The sequence below is a fragment of the Lampetra planeri genome, chromosome 12, assembly GCF_965212315.1.
Source record: "Lampetra planeri chromosome 12, kcLamPlan1.2.h2, whole genome shotgun sequence".
Taxonomy (NCBI): Eukaryota; Metazoa; Chordata; class Hyperoartia; order Petromyzontiformes; family Petromyzontidae; genus Lampetra; species Lampetra planeri.
The window spans coordinates 4988375-5011742 of record NC_136118.1 but is presented as its reverse complement, the minus strand read 5'-3'; the positions used below and the strand labels follow the sequence as shown (position 1 = coordinate 5011742).

General features: G+C 40.1%; 1 protein-coding gene across 1 annotated transcript; it reads left to right on the top strand.

Moving 5' to 3' along the window:
* The first annotated feature begins 382 nt into the window (after nt 1-382).
* Nucleotides 383-14888, top strand: LOC144721549 (PWWP domain-containing protein 2B-like). The gene is made up of 5 exons (XM_078599245.1): nt 383-618; nt 6579-6823; nt 7855-8103; nt 8257-9503; nt 14359-14888. Exons 1-4 carry the CDS (start codon nt 467-469, stop codon nt 9477-9479), a joined length of 1869 nt encoding a protein of 622 aa, XP_078455371.1. The 5' UTR covers nt 383-466; the 3' UTR covers nt 9480-9503; nt 14359-14888.
* The last annotated feature ends 8480 nt before the right edge of the window (nt 14889-23368 follow it).

Here is a 23368-nt window from a genome sequence, read left to right as displayed (position 1 = left end):
AGCGAGAAGTGACAACAGACCAAGACAACATCAAGGGAAGAAGAAGAAAAACACATACTCTTAGGTTTTTTCGGTTAAAGTCACGTAGGTAAAAATAAATAATAAAAATAATAATAGAAATACAATTTTAAATCACGACGTTCTATTATTATTTCTATTATTTTTATTACTTATTTTTACCTACGTGACTTTACCGAAAAAAACCTAAGAGTACGAATCCTTGCAGTCACACGAAAGCTTCAAAGCTAGAAGAAAAACACAGTGACAACAACAACAAGCAGCAGCAGCAACCGTGAGAGACCCCCCCCCCCCCAAAAAAAAAATCGTCGCAGTGACAACAGCAGCACCGCGAGGCGGCGCTGCCGACCGCCGTCGGTGCCCCAGGGGCTCGGGGCCCTTGGCCGACGCCGACGACGCCGCCGCTGATGTCGGCCGCGCTCGCGCCTCGGCCTCCAGCCCCGGGAAGATGGCGAAGGCGGAGGAGGGCGACGTGGGCCCGCACCTCAAGGGCTCCGTGTTGCCCGCCACCGTGGAGATGATCGTGAACGAGGTGCTCGTGGTGTCCGTGACGCTCGGCGCTAGGACTTTCTCCGGGGTACTTATGGACGTGGCCAAGAGGTGAGCGACCATTCTGGGTGATTTGCGAGCCGGGGGGGGGGGTCCGCCTCGGCTGGGCGGGACGGGCTCCCGATGCGAAGCTGCCCACGAACCCCGGTCTTGCCTAGGTCCTTGGCCGGCCTTCGTTGCGTGGAGGCCGGCAGGGTGAGCTATCCGAGGCCGGTGGTGGGGAGCGCCTCGAGTGAGCACGCAGTCTGTAGGCCGCAGGCAGGGTACTGTTGTGTTTTAATCCATTTTGACAAGTATCGTCAGCCGTGGCTTTTCTTTTTTTTGAACGAATACATGCTCTTTCGTAACGTTTAAATGAATGTTGATACATTGGTGAGTTTCGGTCGCAGTGAAGAAGTGTGTATGCTTGTGGTGTGGTGTTATATTGTGTGTCAATAAAAGTGGGAAGAAACTCAAGTTGGAGGATGGACAACAATTAATCTGAAAGCAGCTTCTTTATACTCGTTTGTGCGTTTTGTGAGGTTTTTAAGGTAACTTGGGCGATGTGTTTGATTTTTAAATGTAATCCTGTTTGGAATTTGACTTGGTAACGTATTTTTTTTTTAAAGTTGACTGACGAGATAAAATCAATACATATTACATGAATAAAGGCAAACCATAATATTTGGTAAGTGCATATATTGGTGTGTGTATTTTGAATGTTTAAAAAAACGTGGTTTATTTTTTTATAAAGTTAAATGTGTAAACAATTCCTGTGTCTGGTTTACCACTGTGTGACAATCTCAATACATCATGTGCCGTGGTCATTATTTTGCATCCAGCAAATCACTTCATTTAAAATATGGCCAATAAAACATTACATAATGTGCACTTGATAATTTTAATATAATACATTTCAATGAGTCACAAACATTTTATGTTTATGATCAGCTGTTTATAATGTTGGAAGCTGCTTCTTTCAGAGACCGGCTCATGTTATTACAGTACAGTCCTTTGGGAAAGTATCATCTATATATACATAGTAGTCTTATACGTGCTGCAATTACGTTGTCCCATTTAAGCACATTAAAAAAGGATGAGTGACCTGCCCAACTTGTGAATTCATAACTCAAATTGGGTGTGGTCCTTAGAATTATGAAACCACCAAACAGAAATATTGGTGCTATGACAGCACAAAGTGAACCATTATCTGGCCATAATTGGTATGTTTGATAGGTAAGCCTTATTAGAACAAACTTAACAACTTGAATTCGTTAAAATATCCAAAGATCTGCATTTTTTTTACTTTAAATGTGATCCCAGTCACTAATAATTTTTTTAAGTTATTTCTTGGTTTTGAAATATCAGTGATGTTGGCATATTTTACAAAGTGATTTACAGTAACATTAATCCGTAATTACCTATAATGAAGAGCTTTCAAAACTAAATAGTTTTGGGATGTTTTTGAATTGGACATTTTCTAGTTTGAGAGTATTGATTAGTGTATTTAATTGATACTTCATGAAGTTCCAAGACTTAATTTCAGGGCCCGTTTACCATTTAAACAGCAATATTTTTAAAGGTTAAAACGATTACAGCCACATGCTGCCTTCTCGTCCATTGTCATTGTTTCCTCTCATCAACTCGCTTGTGTGTTTAGAACTCAGTTTAACGATGCCAGCAGTGTATGGCTAACAGGACTAATTTAAGTCTAACATAACAGGTAGACATTTTTTTTGGCGTTTAGAGAGTTAAAATTAGGCCACGTTTGAGCCAATTCATATCTACACATTAATATCTAGTTGTGCTGGAACACCTAGATTAGAGAATAAAACACCAGATATGAACATTTCACTGTGAAGAAATATGTGGGTGTGGGCCTGGGTATGACACATTTCTAGAAGTGATAATGGTAGAACCAGAATATTTATTCTGGAGGAATTTGATGAGCTATGAAGCTCTTTTTCACAGATGTCCAGTAGGGGCAGGTCAGAACGTTACAACAACAAACAATACAAAAACACACCAGAGTGCAAAGTATAGAAAAGAGAAGCAACCACTAAAAAATCCAAAGAAAACACAATTTTTATTTTATCAGGTAAAGTCCACAGAGCTATTAGCTTCTTTATTAAAAGTGACCTGGTCACAAATGATAGCTCAACGAAGTGGCTTAACATGTGGAATTTTGTAGCAGCCAAATATTGTAAACGCATGGTGTGGCAGCCAAAGCAGGGAACTTATATGAGAGGATGATCACGACGGAGGTGGAATTATGAAATTGGTTCGTGCACAGCTGCTCGAAGGACTATTGAGAGATGAGTGATGGCTTTTGGGGGCCTTCCTCTAGTAGTGGGTTGATCAAAGCTACTGATTACGATCGATTTATATGTTTATCATTTTAAATATAAATGCTTTACAAGTTTTTGAATTCTTATTCAGTTCTTCAATTTACATAAGCATTTTGTATAATTATAGAACATGATATTCTTTGGGTTTTTCGGTAAAGTCACGTAAATAGGTTCAAAATAATTAAATTAAATAAACCAAAAACTACGACGTTTTGAACACAACACAAGCGTTCGTCATCAGGAGGAAAACTACGACAACCTATTTACCTGACTTTACCGAAAGACCCAAAGAATATGAATTCCTGCAGTCACGAAAGCTTTAAGTATAGAACATGAATTTACCATTGTATAGGCATTGCCAAATCTTGTGAGCTTTGAAAGGTCAGATCGTTACACAAAACCTTGAACATGTTTACATTTGTTTTTGGACTCTTAGGTGACTATGGAACAAGCAAGCAGTATTTTTTTTTTCAAATTATCTAATCTGATTTTTTTATATTTACGATGAAACAAGACTTCCATATCCTCACTCAATATAAATACAGCCCTTTGACAAACTTTAGTGTTGGGGGAGGTTTGATCATTCTTCATTGTGCTGGTCAGTGTGAGTTAGTGAAAGGTGACCAAGGACCAGTCCAGATATCACTCGCCACTCCTGTTAGTATGGCTGGGATTCAAACTCAGATTCATAGTAAAGTGTGCACAACTGTGCCATGGCACCACCTCCAATTTTTTTTTACAATAAAGTGGTTATTCCTGTTATGAAACAGTTTGTACCCAAAGTTGTCGTAAAATATGTGTTAGTCTCGTTACAGTTCTTTGGGATTGGGACTTGCCCTGTTCTTGCTCATCATCATAAGCCAATGTTTATATATTTAGTGAAGGCTTGTTCACACCGTTGGTGTGCCTCATGGGCAGTAATTCCATAATCCGTCTCACTCCAACACATGAAGTGGTCACATCCCTTCATCTGTGTAGCGGTCATCCTCTGTCGAATTGTTTAACCTTTAATTGCGTTTTCTTAACCAGTCTTGTCTATCGGACCATCGTTCATCATTTGTTATCATGGTGTGTCCTGCCAAAATGTTCAGTCTCTATATATGAATAATGGTCTATATTATTTCTCTTTTTGCATTTATTCCCTGATTCATAAGCCCATCTTTATGGATTCCAATGTATTTCCAAGCATACTTCTTTACACACTTTTCAGCTTTTATTTAATTAAAAGTAGTTTTTTTTCATCCATGTGCTTAGGCCTCGGCAAGGTAAGGTAATTTACCATTTTTACCGGCTAAAAGGGTAAAGGTAAAGGGTAAAGGTGTCGACATGCCAAGGGGTAAGGTAAAGGGTAGGGTAAAGGTAGCTCGGAAGAATTACCCGGTAGGGTAAAGGTAGCGCGCAGTATTACCCGGTAAATACGGTACCTTGTTTACCGCTAGAAGCTCCGTGGCGCAGTCCGTGGCCTCCATTTAACAAGTAATTTTTTTTTTACTTTTTAAAAAACACGCTTTTATTAAATGTACGAATAATGGCAGAACTCCACGACTCCAGGAAGTGGCCCCGAGGCTTTCCACAACGTAAGGGGCCGTGGTGATTTACAGCCAACGCCAGTTGAGCGTCGACAATTAGACCCAAGCCGAAACATAACATATACAAAAGAATGTTAAGAAATATATATTTGTTTAATGATAGAATATAGTATTGTCATCAGTATGATATAAGTATACGAAGTTTGCAGTCGATACCACATTAGGAAGTGGGTAAAAATTGAGTTGCAAGATTTGAGGATACAACGACAACAACGACGACGACAACAACGACGACAACAACAGACAGTGAGTTAATAGAAAGCGTGTAAAATTGGAATCATCGAGATAATTCTATATTAATAAAGGGCTCTACCTAGCATTTACCGTTATAAACCTTGTTGATGTGTAGTTCCCTAGTAATTACCCTGTAATCGGGTAATTTGTATGGCGTAAGAGTAAAAGGTAGGCTCGTTGCTTTTTACCTTTTACCTTACCTGCTGAAGGGTAAAAGGTAGGGTAGAGTGATTGTATTGTGGTAAGGTAAAAGGTAGGGTAAAGGTAGGCTCGTTGTTTTTACCTTTTAACTTTTACCTTACCTTGCCGAGGCCTACATGTGCTGTAGCTATAGTCGTGGGCTCTAATTGAATACTTTTGACTTGAGGCACATAGTTATATTGTCTTTCGTTTGTTTTATAACCATAGCAGTCAAAAAACGATTTCCAAAACGGTTTCTCATTGTATTACATATATTCCATCAGTCTTAACATTCTTGATTTTATTGCTCTCTTAAGATTGTAGAATTATTGGTTTTAGTCATCCTTGCCATCTGAAACCATGGAAACCCATCACAACTTGAGTTTAAATAATGAGTTAGTTTTATTTTGAGCCTGTAATTCCATGCACTATAACCCCCTTAAATATGCTGCTTTACACACACTGCACTAGTATTGTTTGAGTTTAATTTGTGGACAATTGACAGCTAGTTTAATGTAAATGGCTGATTTCAACATGGTGGGGGGTGACCTCCATTGACAACCTAAGGTGGCTGTATCGGCAAATTTGTAGGCTTTGAAGAGTAAATGGTTGAACACGAGAAAGCATATGAAGACCTTTGGATCACTTTTCATAGTGTGGTAAATTACATGTTTGGTAAATTTTTGTATATAGAATTTTGTTCTAGAGTATCATAATTTATGCACTGTCAATATACTGTGCTATATCTGTACATATTTTTGAACGATACTCTTGGGATTGTTCACAACAACATGTATTGAATCACCAAACAATATTTTTTGCAAAGTTAACATAGTTTCTGTTCAATCACAGTTTTTCTATACTCTAGGATACTGCTGATTTGTCAAAATACCGTGCAAAGTTGGGCATTATCTCCTTGTCTGATTTACAGTATGAACATAATCCCACTCAGACACATCGTAAGCAGAGTTAAAATACAGAAGTATGATGGTCCTGGTCACCATTTCCTTATAGGCGTTGTCATTCTTTGCTGAAGTAAATGGTGCTAGAGTTGCTATAGTGCTGATGATTGACCGCTGTTGCTATCCGTACACCATGTAATGGAGTGTAAAGGGCAAGTCACAAATATGGTGCTCAGAGTTGAGACTGCATTACAGTATTCCCTCGTTATTCACGAACTTGCTATCCCTGATTTTGGTTATCCACTAATCATATCAGGAACTCTACACGACTGCATCAAGAGAGAGGAAAGAAAGTGATGAGATAAAGTGATTAAAGAGAATGTGATGCGAGAAAGTGATGAGATGAAGTGACGAGATGAACTGATGAGATAATTTTCATGTATTTAATTGTTTATGGATTTATTTAGAGTAATTTATTTTAAAAATGATTCCGTAGGCCATTATAATCCGTGAAATTTGCTCTTCATGAGCTTCTCCGGAACGTATCCCTCGCTAAAAACGAGGGAATACTGAAGTGTAATAATCATTTAAAGCACAGTGTCCTGCCATTAATAAAAAAACGTGGTTTCATTTGGTTGAAATTTGTAAGGATGCAAAATGTTAAAGTCATGAAAATATCATTTTATTTGAATCACGAGTGCCATACCCTATACGTTACAGTGAATGACCTTTATGTCATATTACTTAACTGTGGCCTTTTTCCACATCTATCTTTTCAGGGTCGGCCCATGTGAAGGGTATGATGCATTATTCCCAAAGGGTGAGCAGCGCCCATCCGAGCTTATTTTACTGGCTCAGCCTCAGGCTTCGGCACAACCACCAGACTCTCCAGGAGCAGATGCAGCTCAACCCAAAGAGGCACCCGAAATGGAGCAGACCCATCTGCAAGACTCGGTGGTGAAACATGGCCAACCTCATGCATTCAATCTTCCTTCTTCCTTACCGTGGTGTCCAACTGCCAATGGTACATGCTGCAGTATTATGGTGGTATTGTATTTGTGTTTAAGCCATAATAATTAGTTTGTTATATCTCGTTATCCTATTTCATTGTGCACGTAGATATGTTGGTATGCAGTATAAGCCATTGAACATGTCATGTTTGTTTAGCTTGAGTTTATTTGATTTTTAATAGATTATCCTGTTTAGCCAGTTTCCTACCCATTTTACAAGGGATATCCATGGTGCATGTACACAGCAACAACAATAACAAAAGATAAAAACATCAATATTGCAGAGAACAAGTATAGGGTCCTTAAGGAATATTGCACAACTAATAAACAAGGTATTTGATGGTCACAAACTAAACACGCGCATGCAAAAAACAGTGCAAACATAATGACAGCAAGAGGTGCTATAAAAAGCTAAGTGCAAGTAAGCTTTAAATGTTAGTCTAACAGTGGTATAAACACGTGAATTTAATAAGACAGTGCAAACGTGGAGGCAAGAGGCGCCAGAAAATAGGTTTAGGTACAAGTATGCTTTGTGTTTTGGTCTAATAGGGATATAAATAGGGTGAGTGCGGGGAGGGAACCAAGCTGTAGATTAGTAACAAGGGTATTCCACAAACGCGGAGCAGTGACGTAGACAAACATTTTAAAAACAATGTTGGAATTATCAAATGTTAAAGTACAGGAGCAGGCATACGAAATATTTTCTAGATTTTTTTAGATATCCAGAAGTGTTATTTCAAGTAATCTTGCAAACCTTAATGGTTATATTTTTAAAAAAATATTGTAGTGTAAATGGCATACAATGTTTCTGCCCTAATGCTACCAAGCCATGTATTAATTGCATGTATTAATGTAGTTGGTAATGAAAAGTAAAACTTCTTAGTTACAGATTTGTATTTCATAAAATGAATGTTGAAACTAATAGTAGAATGAATTTGTGTTAACATATATAGGAACCATTGTGAAAATGTCAACATTTGCTTTGCACATTGCTATTTACCTATGGTCTTCTCCCTCTTCTTCACTCCCTGTCTCATTTGACAAGCTGTGGGAAACGGGGTTCTGCTATATCATGAGAGCCATCCACTTCCTTCGCCACTCATGCTGCGACAGTCGTACGGCCAATTCCTTGTGCCTCAGCCACCTCCACGTCGCATCAAGCGTGTCAAACGACGAACTGCACGCAATGACCCAAGCAAGCTCATTGTGAGCTCCATCACTCTGCGGCCACGTCGTGTTCTCTGTGAAAAGTGCAAGAGCTGCATCACTTCTGAAAAGCCAAGTGGTGGACATGGTAAGAAGTGTCAACAGACTTACAAATAAAGCCTAACAGGTTTACTTACATGCTTTGCTATTTCATAAAAAAAATTGTGACATTCATGTTTGCAAAATTGTATAGTGAATCTTCTTGATGTGGTTATGTTAATGTTTTATTTTTAATGTGTAGGTACTAGCAAATCCAAAGCAGACTCTGGGCGTCGTAACAGTGCTCCATGTGACTTGATTGTGGATGATAAGCTGCGGAAACGCCGACCAGAAGATATGGACCCGACAGTCAAGAGAATGCGGAGAGACTGTAAGGCGGACAATGATGGCTTTGAATCGGACGTAGTGCACAGGAGTCCTGTAATTAAAATCTCTTACAATACCCCACAAGGAAAAGGTGAGGTGGTAAAAATCCCTTCAAAAGTGCACAGTGCTAACACTTTTGGACATAAAAAAGGGCAGCAACAGCAGCAAAATGGTAAGGGTAGTCCAAATGAGGGTGAAAAATGGAGACCTACAACACCCACAACATCTGATGTTCCTGCAGCAATTCCTAAACTGAGAATCACAAGGCCTACACACCACCGACATCCAGCAAATGCTGCGCTAACAACGCCAAAAATCAGACTTAGACCACGTGGTCCCAAGAATGGGGACAGTGTAGCAGTGTACACAGCTGAGCTAGTTGGCGACAGAGCTGCTGTGACGGACTCCCCGCCTTCTGAAGTGGATTCATTAGTGCGATCTAAATCTGACAGTGTTTGTGGAGAGGAGTCTGATGGAGGGAGGTTCATTCACTTGAGGATAAAGCGACGATCGGCTGCGACAGAAAGCGACAGAGAGACGTCATCCAGAATTGGCGCCTCCGATTTGTCTGAGGACTCTGCAAGTGGTAACGAAAGTGAGAATGAATCGCATTCGGCATCTCACTCAGATGGCGGTTCGTCAGACGAGTTCCCACCTGAGGGTGTTATGGTTGGACATGGTGAAAGAGAGGGCGGAAGGCAGCAGAGGGCTGTGCCACCACTCACGGTGAGAGTGCGCACTGCCGATTCAGCCATAACGGAGTGCTTTACACCAGATGGACGAAAGGTACACGTTGGAGACGTTGTCTGGGCCAAAATCCATGGCTTTCCCTGGTGGCCTGCCTGTGTTTTGGGCTTAAGCCCAGAGCTTGGGCCAGGCGGACAGCAGGAGAGCGGCGAGGCACTTGTTTCATGGTTTGGCTCGCACACCACCTCGGCTGTCTCCCTGGCCAAGCTGGCACCCTTCCAAGATAGCTTCCGGGCCCGACTTGACCGCAAGAGAAAAGGTCGCTACCGGCAGGCCGTGGCAGAAGCTGCAAGAGCTACAAAGCGACTGACTGCTGAGGTGAAGGCCTGGCTGGCTCAGTACAAGACATGACGTGTTTCAGCGTCGAATAACGGGGTAAGATTTGTTCACGTCTGATATGTTAAATGTCGTATAATAGCTTCAGCTGGTAAAGAGGTAAGTTGGTGCAAAGTCTTCTGCATCAAACTTTATTTTTTGTCAAAGGCTGAATTGCTTGACAGAGTAATGTCATCATCGTTGCTGGTTTTAATTATGTTGACAACTTGACATTGCACAGCACTACACAAACAATGTGTTTCTGTCTCGACTCACGATCGTGCATTATGCAAGGTCAACTACGTAAAAAATTGTGAATGTGATTTTTATAAATTTGCTGAATTAAGAATGTATTTAATGTTTTGCAGTGCTGTAGTTTCAAATTCAGGCGTCAGCCTTTTCAGTTGACAACATGTATACAATTTATAGTCAAGGGCAGTTCTAACTAATTTTCAATTGAGAATACAATCATGTGCAGTTGTCTGTTGCGTCTTTTACAATTCCACGAACTTGAACTGCTTCTTATAATTGTAGTTCAACAACAATAATCCAATAACAGTGTTTTAGTGAGACTTTTGCCTAACTACACTAAGATTGCATTAAAGTTGTCTAGTTTGAGACATAGCCAAATAAGTATCCGAACCTAAGCCTAACGTCATCACTTTTAATTCCAACTTTGTAACTCAAAACTCTTAAGCTAAGGCCATAGAAGCCATACTTCCCGTGTGAGTGAAGGAGTATAGTCTCCTTGTGATAAGATATGTTGTTGGAGTAGGACCTGGACGTACAATGTTTAATTGTGTAAATATATACGCATGTTTTATTTTACGTTTAAGGCTTAAGGTGTACTGTACATAATTTAGAATACAGCAGCATGTTCTGATGCAAAAGTACTGTAACCCATAGGAATGCTGGCACATGAAATATTCAAATTTGTGATCTTATCCATGATGTATGCAGATAATTTAATCTAGATTTTTTTCTGGACATTTAAATAATTTATTTGGACCAAGAGAGTATCATCTCCACGGTCGTTTAGCTGTAAAAATTACAACAGCGAAATGCCTTCTTCCATATTAGTTTATTTTCTATATCAGTTCTCCCCAATTGGATTCGTGCGAAATCATTATCAGTGCTACTGTACAGGTACAAGGAATCCATAAGCAAATAATATTTGGTGCAGATTTCACCCATCATTTCAAGTTTCAGTTAACCATCATAAAAAATGTCTCGCAACATTTGATGACATTTTTTGATGTGGCTGATGATGAGGCGGAGTGATGAAGGATACACCAAGTATCGATAAGAGGAGTCAAGTGGAAATCATAGGCTATTTGTCCTTTAGTACAAAATGCATTGGCCGGAAGTGGTTTAGGTTGGCGCAAATATAATAATATTTGAATTGAAGTGCACAAAGAGGAGTTGAGGATTACTCATAGGAGCCATCCATAGCGCTGCACCACAATATGGATAAGAGAAGTTTAACTTTGAATGTAAAGTCATTTTTGGAGAGAGTCGTGTGAGGTGATGTAAGTAAATAATCAAGCCGTTTCCTGAAGAAGCATAATGTCGAACAATATGCAGTATAATGTAGTGCGACCTGAAAACACATCTGATAACTATAATGTACAGCGCAACTGCAAAAACCTATGGAGTAGTATAAATCTCATCGGATTCTTTCAGTCTTGAATATTTTAAATAAAGATTCTGAAATAGTCCATTTTTATAATTATATTACCAGTGTAGATTTCTTATTCATACCAATAAAATTTGTAAGTTTCATTTGTATGCAGATAGGCCAGTCCTGCATAGGGCATTATGTGAATTTGCTAATGGCACCATGGGAATGTTAAGACTTGCATTTATGAGTGGAAATTATTATGGGGTCAACTTTGCTTTATCTGTACTCGTAGTGAAATGTTTAAGACGGTAAAAAAAACACCCACCTTGCCAACCCATCATCTGATGTTCAAATAATTGGGGCAGATTATTACAGGCTAGTTGAAAAGTTGTGGAAAATTTTAAAATAATTGCCCAGTGTATTACTCTTACTTTCATAAACAGACTCCGTGAAAATCTACTAATTGTACACCATAAAAACAACAAAACAGCTAAACTGAACCATTTTCATTAGAAATGTCAGCATGCTCAAAAATGGAAATTATGGGAATGGTATCATTGTAATGAAGTATATATATTTCTTGAATCCATTAATCGTCAACCCCAATACATGTTTAATACGCTTCAAGGGTAGGGAAAGAACCATGCTACTACAATTAATAAATACTCTTTGGTTCTTTCGGTAAAGTCACGTAGGTATAAAATTTAATAAATCACGACGTTTCATGCGCAACACAAGCGTCCGTCATCAGGTGGGAAAGCATGGTCTGCTGCTGAGGCAGACTGTTTTAAAAGGTTGCCTCAGCAGCAGACCATGCTTTCCCACCTGATGATGGACGCTTATGTTGCGCCCGAAACGTCGTGATTTATTTTATTTTATACTTACGTGACTTTACTAAAAGAACGAAAGAGTATGGATTCCTGCAGTCACGAAAGCTTCAAATCAAGAATGCATATTCATTTTGTTCGTTATTGTATCAGACTGTGCACATTATGGATCATTCGAATGTACGTATATGTAATATGAGAGCATGGCTTGCTGCTCACGTGATGGATATTGAGCAATAGTATGGACAACAAAAACATATTTATGCCAGGATTAGGTATACATCTACCCATATAGCTAATTTGTTGCAGACAATTTCAAAGGAATGCCTACATATAATTGCACCTGAGAGGATTTGAGTACACGTTATCTGTGATTATAAAACATAACTGCATATGGCATTAATAGGACATACAGAATGAGGTCATCGTGCGTTATAGATGAATCACGATTCTGACATGCAGACTAATTCCGAGGCGTGGTTTGATTCTGAGCAACAATATAAGTAAGTCATGGAATCCAAGTAGTTTGTATTGTATGAGCACATTTTTACGTTTCATAGAATAGACATTGTTACTTGAACTAGAATTGTACCTTTCTAACGTGTTTTTAGTAGCTGTGTGAAATTTTTTTCTATTGTTCATTCAAGTTTTACGTGTGGTGTTTGTTTTAATACTGCATATAAATGGTGTATTAGTACTGTATGTCAGACGTTAACACAACTGTTGACACAACCTTGAAAAATTCTTGACATTGGGGATGGGTTGCATACCTTGTTCTTTGTATGGTGACGAGAGTATGTGGCTTTGATTCGGTGTGCATTTGTGGGTACATGCCAATGTGTGGTAAATAGGTAGGCTTTTTTGCATATTCTAGAGACAGCATTCCTGAAAATCAATAGTGTAAAGGGCTTGAGCTGTTTCATATTGGACTCCGTTTATGGGAACCGTTTTATGTCTGTTTATAATTAGAAATGCCATTTTATACCTTTAAACAATGGTTATAACTGGAGATGTCTTATGTAATTAAGAAAGACCCATACAATGTTCGTGAAAGTTTAACATTTTATTGTTAGGAGATCAACAACATTTAGAGAATGTTGAATAAGATGTTCTAGTATTACTTAATCTTAAAACATGCCAAATGTCAATCACTGTGGAGGCAATTTGCCAACCATGACGTAATATCTGTTAAGTAATGACCTTCAGTGATACATAATCAGTCTGGCTTGTTATTGCCTTGGGATAAAACTATTAATAACTGACTTTATTATGAAGTTATCACTATTTTTAATTGAAAAGGTCAAAACGCTTTTTTCATTTTGATCGGGTTCTATTATATATCTGCCTTGGCTGCTATATTCTTCATATTATATAAAATGCCATTTAATGTGAAGTTTTGAGGATAGACATACCCAAAATGGGCCGATGACAGAAATATGTGATTGGAAAGATAGTGAAGTTGCTGACAAATGTCATCTTTCATCAGAAGAGAAATGATTTTCTAATATAATCTGTAGTGTACAGTCCACTCTCAGTTGTGGAGGAGCGGCCAAGATAAAACAAAGCACGGACAATACCAGACATTTCATTTCGGCTGTAAAATCTTAATTAATATTTTCCTATGTAAAAGTAAGTGAAGGCATAGAAAGCATGCGGTGCGAAAGAAGTTCACCATACATTGCCTGATTTTTTTTTCTTAAATAATCATTTAAATGTATAAAGTACCCTTAAACATTCTTTCTCAGGGCATTCGTGTTTGCGGTGAGGTGGTCACTGAGCCACTGACCCCCGGACGAGTGAGGAGCGGCAAACAATTAAACCAGCGCTCGTGCAATTATATTTTATACATTGTTTCGCAAACATGACTCATCCACAACTTGACTAATTTGCCCGAGAATAATTGAGATTTAATTGTTATAAGTGTACTTAGATGCATATAAATCGGCATGTAAGCTAAACAAATCCTTAAAGTTATTTTGCGCTAAAGAGTCCATGTTCCATATGATGTCCTTGATTACGTGCATGTGCCTTAATTTATATGAAACTAAGTCGTGATAAATATCGGTTTTGCCGAAGCTGGCTTCGAAAATCCCACGTTAAAATCTCAGCAATATTTTTTATATTTCTTCCAACACACTTTGTGGCCATTCGCATGATTAATTACATTGTGAATAAGGGAAACACCTGCAGAAGAACTTGATACAATTGACAAGTGTATCCCACAAACACATGGCCGTTTTTGAAGATGACCAATATGAAATATGATTGTCTTTTGTGTATGCACTGTTCTGTGCAGCTAATAAGCACTTAAAATTGCCAGGCCAAAATGAGTTCTTTCATTGGTGATTTTAGACTGTGATGTTACCTGGTATTTAATTGTATAGCAAATTTAATCTTAAGCAACTATTTTTTACAATAGGGAATACCTTTATTTCACAATATTAATGTGTTCTTACTGTCATTTCAGAATGGAGACTTTTGGACAATGATTGAAGCAAGATTGAAACATTCGACTTCATTTGATCACATTTGTGGAGATTTTTGTATTTCACAAGTAATTTAGAGCCCCAGCACCTCCTATAAATTCCAGCTTGCTCCATTACGATGGGGCTGCTAAAGAGATGCTGCTAATTCACACAAACACTGGAGGCTTGTGGAGGGATGGCTCATGCTACACTGGTTGTGTGTGAGAAGGACCCAGAAGAAATCAAATGATGACACTTAATTCAGTTGGCAAACGGGCAAGTGTCGTCCAGTTGGATGCATCCAATGACAAAACATCCAAATCAATTTGATTGCAGCATTCGTCCGTGATGCTTTAAGTGTACTGTACACGTTGTTGTTCAGTTTATTAACACAGCTCGTACAATAAAGACGAAGCAATGTTACGATCAAAATTTTTACGAGTGGCATCTTAAGCCGCACATCAATTCTCATGGTGTGCTTTTTCATTACAGTTTCACAGGAAGTGTGGAAAAATAAAATTAGTGAAACATTTCTCACTTTTTTACAATCATGTACAGATACTGATATTGCAGAATGTATGTTTAAAGTGGTGATCTTTTTGGCATTTAAATTGAAAAATGCTAATTGTATTGTATGTACCAATAATACGAATTCAGATGTCACATAAGAAACCTCGGTGATATTTTATTGGCATGTTTTGATATTTAAATCCTGTGCTATAAAAAGGAGCCGATTTAAGGGATGACGATTTAATCTTCCATTAAATTTCCACTAATTACATCCAGAAAAACACATCTACATCTCAGACTTATTATCCGACTATTGCTGGGCTGTGCTTTCTAAATAAATGGTAATATATATTAATTTCATCCCTAAAAGTCAATAGGCTGATGCATATTTGTTTTTTAGTTCATGTAATGTTATGCCAAATCCTTGTCATTAATCCTCCACCCAACAAGATTGTCAAGTTTACAAAGATGTAATTTTTTATAACATGAATATATTCACAACGGTAACATAAGAAGTTATTTATTTAAATACTACCTTTGTATAAAAGTGACAATGTTGTTGGCTGGTAGACGATTAATAACAACATTTTGGCCATAGAACTACTCACCAAAAAAACGAATATGCATCATTAAGTAGATTACGAAAACATACGTTTTAAGTTAATAAGCTGTAACTTTGACCTGAAAAGCAGTTGTTTGCGGTGTTAATAATCATCAGCAGAAAGCAGTACATTTGTGAAGTGTATTTATGCCACCTCTTTTAAGTGAGAAACCATTTGGTAATTGGTCAATTTCTTGAGCTGGACAGCTTCTTGTTGAATATATGTTGCTGTTGGTGCAGGAGATTAAACATTTGCCAATCGAATTGCTGGTGAATCGTTATGCGACTGAATATTTCAGTGGCCTGGTTGGCTTCCCACTGCTTTTTTTGTCAAGTATGCAGTTGTGAACGTATGAACTCCATTGAGCTAGATACAAATAAAATAAAAACTATTTGGGGATTTTTGTTGTTGAACTCTGTTGTTGATTGGAACTTCAGACTGGACTTTTACATACAGTAGAGGACCACAGTGGCATTTATTGTATATGTTTAACAATTGTTTCACACCATTTTCTTCGCAGTGTGATATACTGTAATGGTAAAACTTCTCAATGTATGCTCTTTCCAACGGTGTTTAATTTTATTTTGAGCTGTTTGTAATAAGGCAGTATCCTACAATGTTGTTGGTTTTAGTTGAATACTATGTTTACGTGCTTAATTATTTTGTTACAACTGCTTTGTAATCTTCCAGTTAATGTAATGAGCTGACACTTTTAAGTACATTTTTGCATCATTCTTTTGAAGTCTTTTTGACAGTGTTCCTTTTAAGGTGTGTTAATCTGACATACTGTATCCCCATTTAACATCTTTTTGAGGACATTTTAATTAATATATGTCACAGTGTTAATTGGAAATGTATGGCTGGCTATACAGTGTATGGGGAGGGGGGGACCCGGTGAGGTTATTTTATGTTAATTTGAATAATTTGTTTCAAATTCATGTTCAAGTGTTTATAATGTAAAATTTTCGCGATTTGCAATGTTAATGTATTGACTATTAAAGTACTGCCAGGGTACAAGTCCAATGTGATTTATATGCCATTGTATGGCAGACTTTACTATTGTTTGTTGCAACCACTGATTGTGGACTGTTATATACTCTGCAACCAAAGCATTGCTTTATTTTGTGAATTTTTTTCACGATAATATAATCTCCCCTTGACATTGCTGTTCGTATTGATGCAAGTGTTGTATGTTTTTATTTAGTCTTTCTCAATGTGAGAATCGACTACATCGGTATGATGTCAGGCTGAATGCGGTACTTGCTGATAGATGCTGAGACAAGACAAGCACCTTTGTTACCGTGGCGACAAAGCTCATCAATTATCTAAACATAGGTATCGAGGTGTACGAAGCTGAGGGCTATCACAGACGGTGTGACATGCTGTGCGGAGGAGGAGGCGGTTTAAACGCAAAGCTAAAAATACGAAACAATGCACAAGTTAATTGATGGCTTTGTGATATTTTTCTAGTTTCTATTTAAAGAGAGCCCTTGACAGTACTAAAGCATTGTAAAAAAAAATCCTCAGTAATATGCAACATGCCAACGTTTGATAAGTCAGATAGGGCCATAGGAGGATCACTGTCTGTAGCGTTGTTATCTGTAAATGGTTACAAGTATTTTAAGTTATACAACTGTATATCAATTATAAAGGCAGAATATGACTAGTGTTCGCATACCACTATCAAGCCTCTGTTTTGCTTTTAATATACACTACTGCAGTACACATTACATGCACTAAAGGCAGCAATGGTAATATCTATTTTTTCTTTTGTCAGAAGCTTTTCTCTAAAAACACTGGTTTAAAATGTTTTTTTTTCCCGTACCAATCAATCTTGTTTCGGTTGAACTGTACATATAATGAATGCTTCATTTGCAAGTACTGGGAACCAAGAATAAACACTTCCACCTTCTGGCTAATTGGGTTTTCCCTTTGGTCTGTTGTTACATGTCTATTATTAATTGTGTAGCTTTGTGATCATTTATAAGGTCGATGATAAAACATAACATTTCTACTTTTGCTGGTAGGTGATCCCCAACATTGGAGTATAATACACTAATTTAATTACATATCTATCAGTATTACATGCAGAAAGTATAACCTGCATCCATTTGTTTTGTTCAAAACTAAATGAATTAATATTGACATTGAGGATGCATATGCAAAGCAATGGTGAATTATAATTTGTAGTAGACTGAATATTATAAAGTCAAAAGTACTTATTTGACTTCTTGGTATTTTGCTGTTGCTCAGGAAAGGGCAGTATTTTATTAAGTATAGAAATTAACTACACTATCAGATATAACAAGTGGTACTATAATAAACCTTTGCGGTTCATGTAATTAACGACTTTAAAGTATCTTAATTGTTTATCACTTTTTAAATTATGAAGCAATATACAGTAGTTTCAGCGTAGCTGCAACATGCATCCAGTACAGTATTCACAAAACTTATTTTTTAACATGCAAAGTAATATAATGCATCTGAGACGAGGGTCCCACCAAAGAGATGGATGGGTGATATCATTCGTGCAGGTGCGAGGTGGAGTGGTGGATTATTTCATTGCAGGATTGTGAGAGGTGGTTTGGGGAAACTATCCAGCCGTGTATTTGGCATGGTTGATGAAGATAATCGTCTGTTTATTTACCATACAATATATTTAACTGACGTATGAGAAGTCTGGTAAAAAATAGAATATACACCACGAACACATTTTGCATATCCAGTTACTCTAGCTGTTTCCATTATTTGGCTTCAATCAACATGGTAACTGGTGGTGGCCAGAACTAACCTGGGTTTGAAAAGCCAAGGTTTTATGGGATTAAAAAAAAATCCCTGGCCAGTGCAGCTGGCAGCTCAGTTTGGGATTACGGTCTTTTGTGAGGTTTTGGTTGCCAAGTTTGGGGATGGGGCTTTGCATAGTTTATGTAGCTTCCACCATCTTTTTTTTGTGATATCTGAATTTACGTTTTACTTTTGCACGTATATTATCAGTGTAATTCTTAGTAATTGCTCGACGTCAAATGTGTTTGCATTTCTCTTCGTTTGTTTATCCACTGCGGTATTTAATGCCGTTTTGACATTGTCTTGTTTTTAATTATGTAGTGGCTTAAAACGCTGAATAGTATTTACATATTTTTGAGCAAAGTAAATATTTTGGAATCTGATGAAACGTTAATTTGTTCTGGTACTTTGGTCACATTTTAAACTATTAAAAACTTTTTTTATGTTACCGGGTAAGGCCCAAGCGACCTGGCCACAATTGATATCTCAATGAAGTGGCTTATCATGTGGGAATTTATAGCAGCCAAATACTCTAAGCACATGTTTCTAAATATGGAGAGAGAAACGGGAAGACCCGGAGAAAAATTCACGTGAACACAGGAAGAACATGCAAACTCCAAATATTCGACCTCGGGTTGAAGTCGAACCCATAACCTGTATACCACGCGAGGGAGTTAACATTTCGCCACATACAGTACCGGTTAATGCTAATTCAATAACTGAAATAGCGTATTAACGTGATTGTTAATGTTCTTTTACAAATTGCAAGGTACAGTGTACATCGAGGATAGGTAAGTTTACTTACAGATTGTTTAGAACTTTCTAGTAATCACGTGATGTAGTGGTTTATTCACTGCACTGTCAACCGTGATTTCACTCGGTGATATCTGAACTGGTCCTGTCCCCCCCCCCCCCACCATTTCACCAAGCTTCACTGATCAGCATGGTGAAGTATGGCCCAACAAACCCCAGGACCAACAGTATGGAGAGGACTTCATCCCGCAGTGGACTGACAGGGCTATACAGTTAAATTACATTTTGTTATTTATACTTTGCATACTTGTATACTGTTTGTATTACATTACTGTACGTGTAATCTTCAACTGACGAGTGTAAAAACACTTAAGGGTTTGTACTTTTAAACATTCTCAAGTGTACAGTATACCTCAGGCCCGCAGTGTGTACTTTCCCTGGCTTTTGGATTTGACAAGAACAGCATGCCTGAATATATTGACCTAATGGGGTATTAGTGTGTGTGTGCTATATAATTTGCTGTATGATGTGCCATGGGCCTCATGAAAGCTTAAGTTATTAACGTCATGTGTTTTCAGGTATTTTATCCTCAACAATTCACGTTTTTATATGATTGTCCAATAGCCGGTCTGCACTTTTTATGTTTGGTTGTAATTTATAATTTTTCCTCCTTGGTCAGAGCATATCATCAGCAGCCATGATGCACCCATTGTTGGATGAAGGCTTCTCCAAGTCACCATCCGTCAAAGTCTCATGATGAAAAAATCCATCTAATGTCGCTTTTTTACAAGAGCTTATCTCGTCGTTTTATCTACACAATGGTCTTCCTCTTATGATGGTTCCTCCTTTGGTTGCCACTTCGTTGTCAGTCTTAACCACGGGCCATCATCATTTCTAGCAGTGTCTCGCCCAAGCCCACTTTAGATTATTAGATGTTTCTATTCGATGTGATGTCTCGTTGGCATTTGTTCTCTCATCCATGTGTTCCATTTCTGTATCTTTATGTAATTCCAAGCACGTACCTCTACATGCGTTGCAAACTTTCTAGATTTTGTTTAGTTTATTTTTGTCAAGTGTCCATGTAATCGCAGGTGATATACAGTTGAAATTCTTCTTCCCCACCAAAGGATCGTAACCATATCATGGTCGTGGGGTCTGTGTGTCCTAATGACCCTCAGATCTATGTCGCCTGGAAGCTTGTACTCCTGGTAGTGTCTCCCTTGGCAAACAGGTCTGGGGGGAGATTCCGGACAAGTAACGATCCAAAATAAAGCCCCTCATGAATGGTTACGAAATACCAAAATCCGGGAACCTCGCCCTGACAAGGGATACCGGGACACACCCCTGGAGCCAGGCCTGGGGCTGGAGTTTGCCGGCAAGCTCCTGGTGGCCATAACCCGGTCGGGCCCAGCCTGAAATGGCTTTGTGGCGTCCTGTGGGCCCACCATCCGCAGAACGAAAGGTGAGGGCGGCTGCGATGCCAGTATGGCAGGGAGAGGGATGGTCTCAGATGGACTGGACCTTGGCGATGGACACGAGCTATTTGGATGTGGAATGTCATGTCACTGGAAAGGAAAGGTACCGACTAGATATAGTTGGTCTCCCCTCCACACACAGCATTGGAACTGGAACCATTTGAGTTCAGATCCGGAGTAACCCCTGGTGAGAGGCCCCGGATGGGTGTGGGAATACTCACAAGCCCCCGGCTGGGTGCTGTTCAGCTGGAGTTTGTCGCAGTGGATGAGAGGGTCGCCTCAATGAGACTTTGGGTCTCAGACAGGAAAACTCTTGACTGTTGTCTGTGCTTATGCACCAAACAGCAGTTCAGAGTATTCGGCCTTCTTGGAGATGGTGGGTGCAGTGCTCGGCAGAGTGCCGCCTACCAACTCCATAGTCTTCCTGGGCGACTTCAATGCTCACGTGGGAAACGATAGAGATACCTGGAGAGGCGCGATTGAGAGGAATGGCCCCCCTGATCTGAACCCAAATGGTGAGATGTTATTGGAATTCTGTGATAATCACGGAATGTCAATAACAAACACTATGTTCAAACACAAGGATGTTCATAAGTGTGCTTGGTACCAGAGCACCTTGGGCTGAAGGTCATTAATTGACTTTATAGTTATATCATCGGACCTAAGGCCATATGTTCTGGACACTCGGGTGATGAGAGGGGCAGAGCTGTAAACTGATCACCACCTGGTGGTAAGTTGGATCCGGTGCATGGGGCACCGACCAGATAGATGCGGAAGGTCCAAGCGAATAGTACTTGTTTTCTGTGAATGTCTGGGGAGGTCGTGGACATTGAATCCGAGTGGACGATGTTCAGGACCTCGATTATGGATGCAGCTGTGCAAAGCTGTGCCCTGAAAGCAGTTGGTGCCTGTCTTGGTGGTAAGCCTAGGACCTGCTTGTGGACATCAGTGGTGAGAGAAGCTGTCAATTTTAAGGAGGTTTTCCAAGTTATGGTCGGAAAAAGTTCTCAACTCGATTGAGAGGTACCGGCAGTCGCTGAAGCGAAAACATTGGAGGAGTTTGAAGATGCCATGGAGAGGGACGACCCGGCAGCCTCAAAGATGTTCTAGCAAACCATCCGAATGCCTTAGGAGGGTCGACGGGACGTGGCCCAGGCTGTTTTCAGTAAGGGTGGTGTAACATTAACCTCAACTATGGAGACAGTCGAGTGGTGGAAGGAAAACTTTGAGGAGCTCCTCAACCCAGTGGACATGCCCTATTTTCAGCAGACAGGCCTGGAAACAGCTGGGGGGGTCGGATCCTTCACAGTTGCTGAAGTCGCTGCAGCGGTCGTGGGCCTTCGTAGCGGAAAAACTGCCGGGGTGGACAAGATTCGCCCAGAATTGTTGAAAGCGCTGGGCACTGTCAGAATGGCATGGTTAACATGCTTCTCCAATGTTGCATGGAAGGTGGGTACAGTCCCTTTGGACTGGCACACTGAAGTCGTGGTTCCTATTTTTAAACAAGCAGACCAGAGGGTGTGCTCCAACCACAGAGGAATCACACTCAACGTTTCTGGTAAAGCCGATGCCAGAGTGGTGGGGAAAAGGCTCCACCCAGTGGTCGAGCCTCAGATTCAGGAGGATCAATGCGGATTCCGTTATGGTTGTGAAACAATGGACCAGCTCTTTTCCCTCTCACAGATATTTGAGGGGTCATGGGAGTGTAATAAATGACTGCCACACCAATGCTGTTAGAGTGCATCTTTAATTAACGGTAGTACAGTACAGCTCTGCTCCTTGCCCCTCTGGGTAATTTCCTTCTTCACACCACCGTGGACGAGGCATCCCTCTCCGAGCACCCACGAGGCTCACTCCGCTCTCCCGGCCTCGCCGTTGACTGATGGCGTGCCGGAAGGAGAAGTGAGCTCCGTTGGAGGATCCGCCACGTGGCCCGTGGCGAGGAGGGGATGAGCAGCGACGCGGTCCGGACTCCAGGCTTCCCACACCGACCCAGAGTCCTCCTCCGATCTGCCTTATATCCCTCCCGGCGGAGCTAAGCTCCGCCTCTAGCCACACCCCCTCGTGGAACCTTCCCGAACCTTTCTTTGCGACTCTGCCCGTCTCTGGCCCAGATATTATCCCCCCTTAGGATTGGATGCTGATTACGTAATGGTGCCTGTACCCGTTTCCCTCTGGCACCCCTGGATGGCTTTCTCTCTCATTTCAGGAGTATGCTTCTTCGGTTTACCTCTGTTTTGTAGACTTAGAGAAAGCATATGACCGTGTTCCCTGCAATGTCTTGTCAGAGGTGCTGCGGGCGTATGATGTAACGGTGCCGATCCAGTCTCTCTATTTCCAGAGTGAGAGCTGTGTCCATGTTCTTGGTGTTAAATCAAAGTCGTCCACTGTGGGTGTTGGACTCATGAGCTTTGGGTAATGACTGAAAGCATGAGATCATGGGTAGAAGGAGCCGAAATTAGGTTTCTCCGCAGGGTTGCTGGGCTCACGCTCCGTCATCGGGTGAGGAGCTTGGTAAACCGGGAGAGCCTCAGAGTCGAGCCGCTACTCCTCTGAATCGAGAGGAGTTGAGATGGTTTGGGCACCTGGTAAGGATGCCCCCTGATAGACTCCCCCTGGAACTCTACAAGGCACGTCCCACTGGGCAAAAACCCTGGGGCTGGCCTAGAACATGCTGGGGGGAATATGCTGCTCGGATGGCCTGGGAACGCCTGGGAATTCCCCTGGAAGAGCTAGAGTCTGTTGCCAAGGAAAGGGAGGTCTGGACTGCCCTACTAAACATGCTGCTGTCGTGACCCTCACCAGGACAAGCGGGTCGAAAAACGAACAAACGAAATCGTTCTTCTTTAGGCACGTTGGCACTGTATTTTTCATGATCAATGTCAGTA

What these genes read in the sequence shown, in the direction of transcription:
- LOC144721549 (XM_078599245.1), top strand. Translation starts at nt 467, where the DNA reads ATGGCGAAGGCGGAGGAGGGCGACGTGGGCCCGCACCTCAAGGGCTCC. An exon ending in GTGGTGTCCAACTGCCAATG is followed by an intron (nt 6,824 to 7,854) that starts GTACATGCTGCA and finishes TCATTTGACAAG; the next exon opens with CTGTGGGAAACGGGGTTCTG. An exon ending in AAAGCCAAGTGGTGGACATG is followed by an intron (nt 8,104 to 8,256) that starts GTAAGAAGTGTC and finishes TTTAATGTGTAG; the next exon opens with GTACTAGCAAATCCAAAGCA.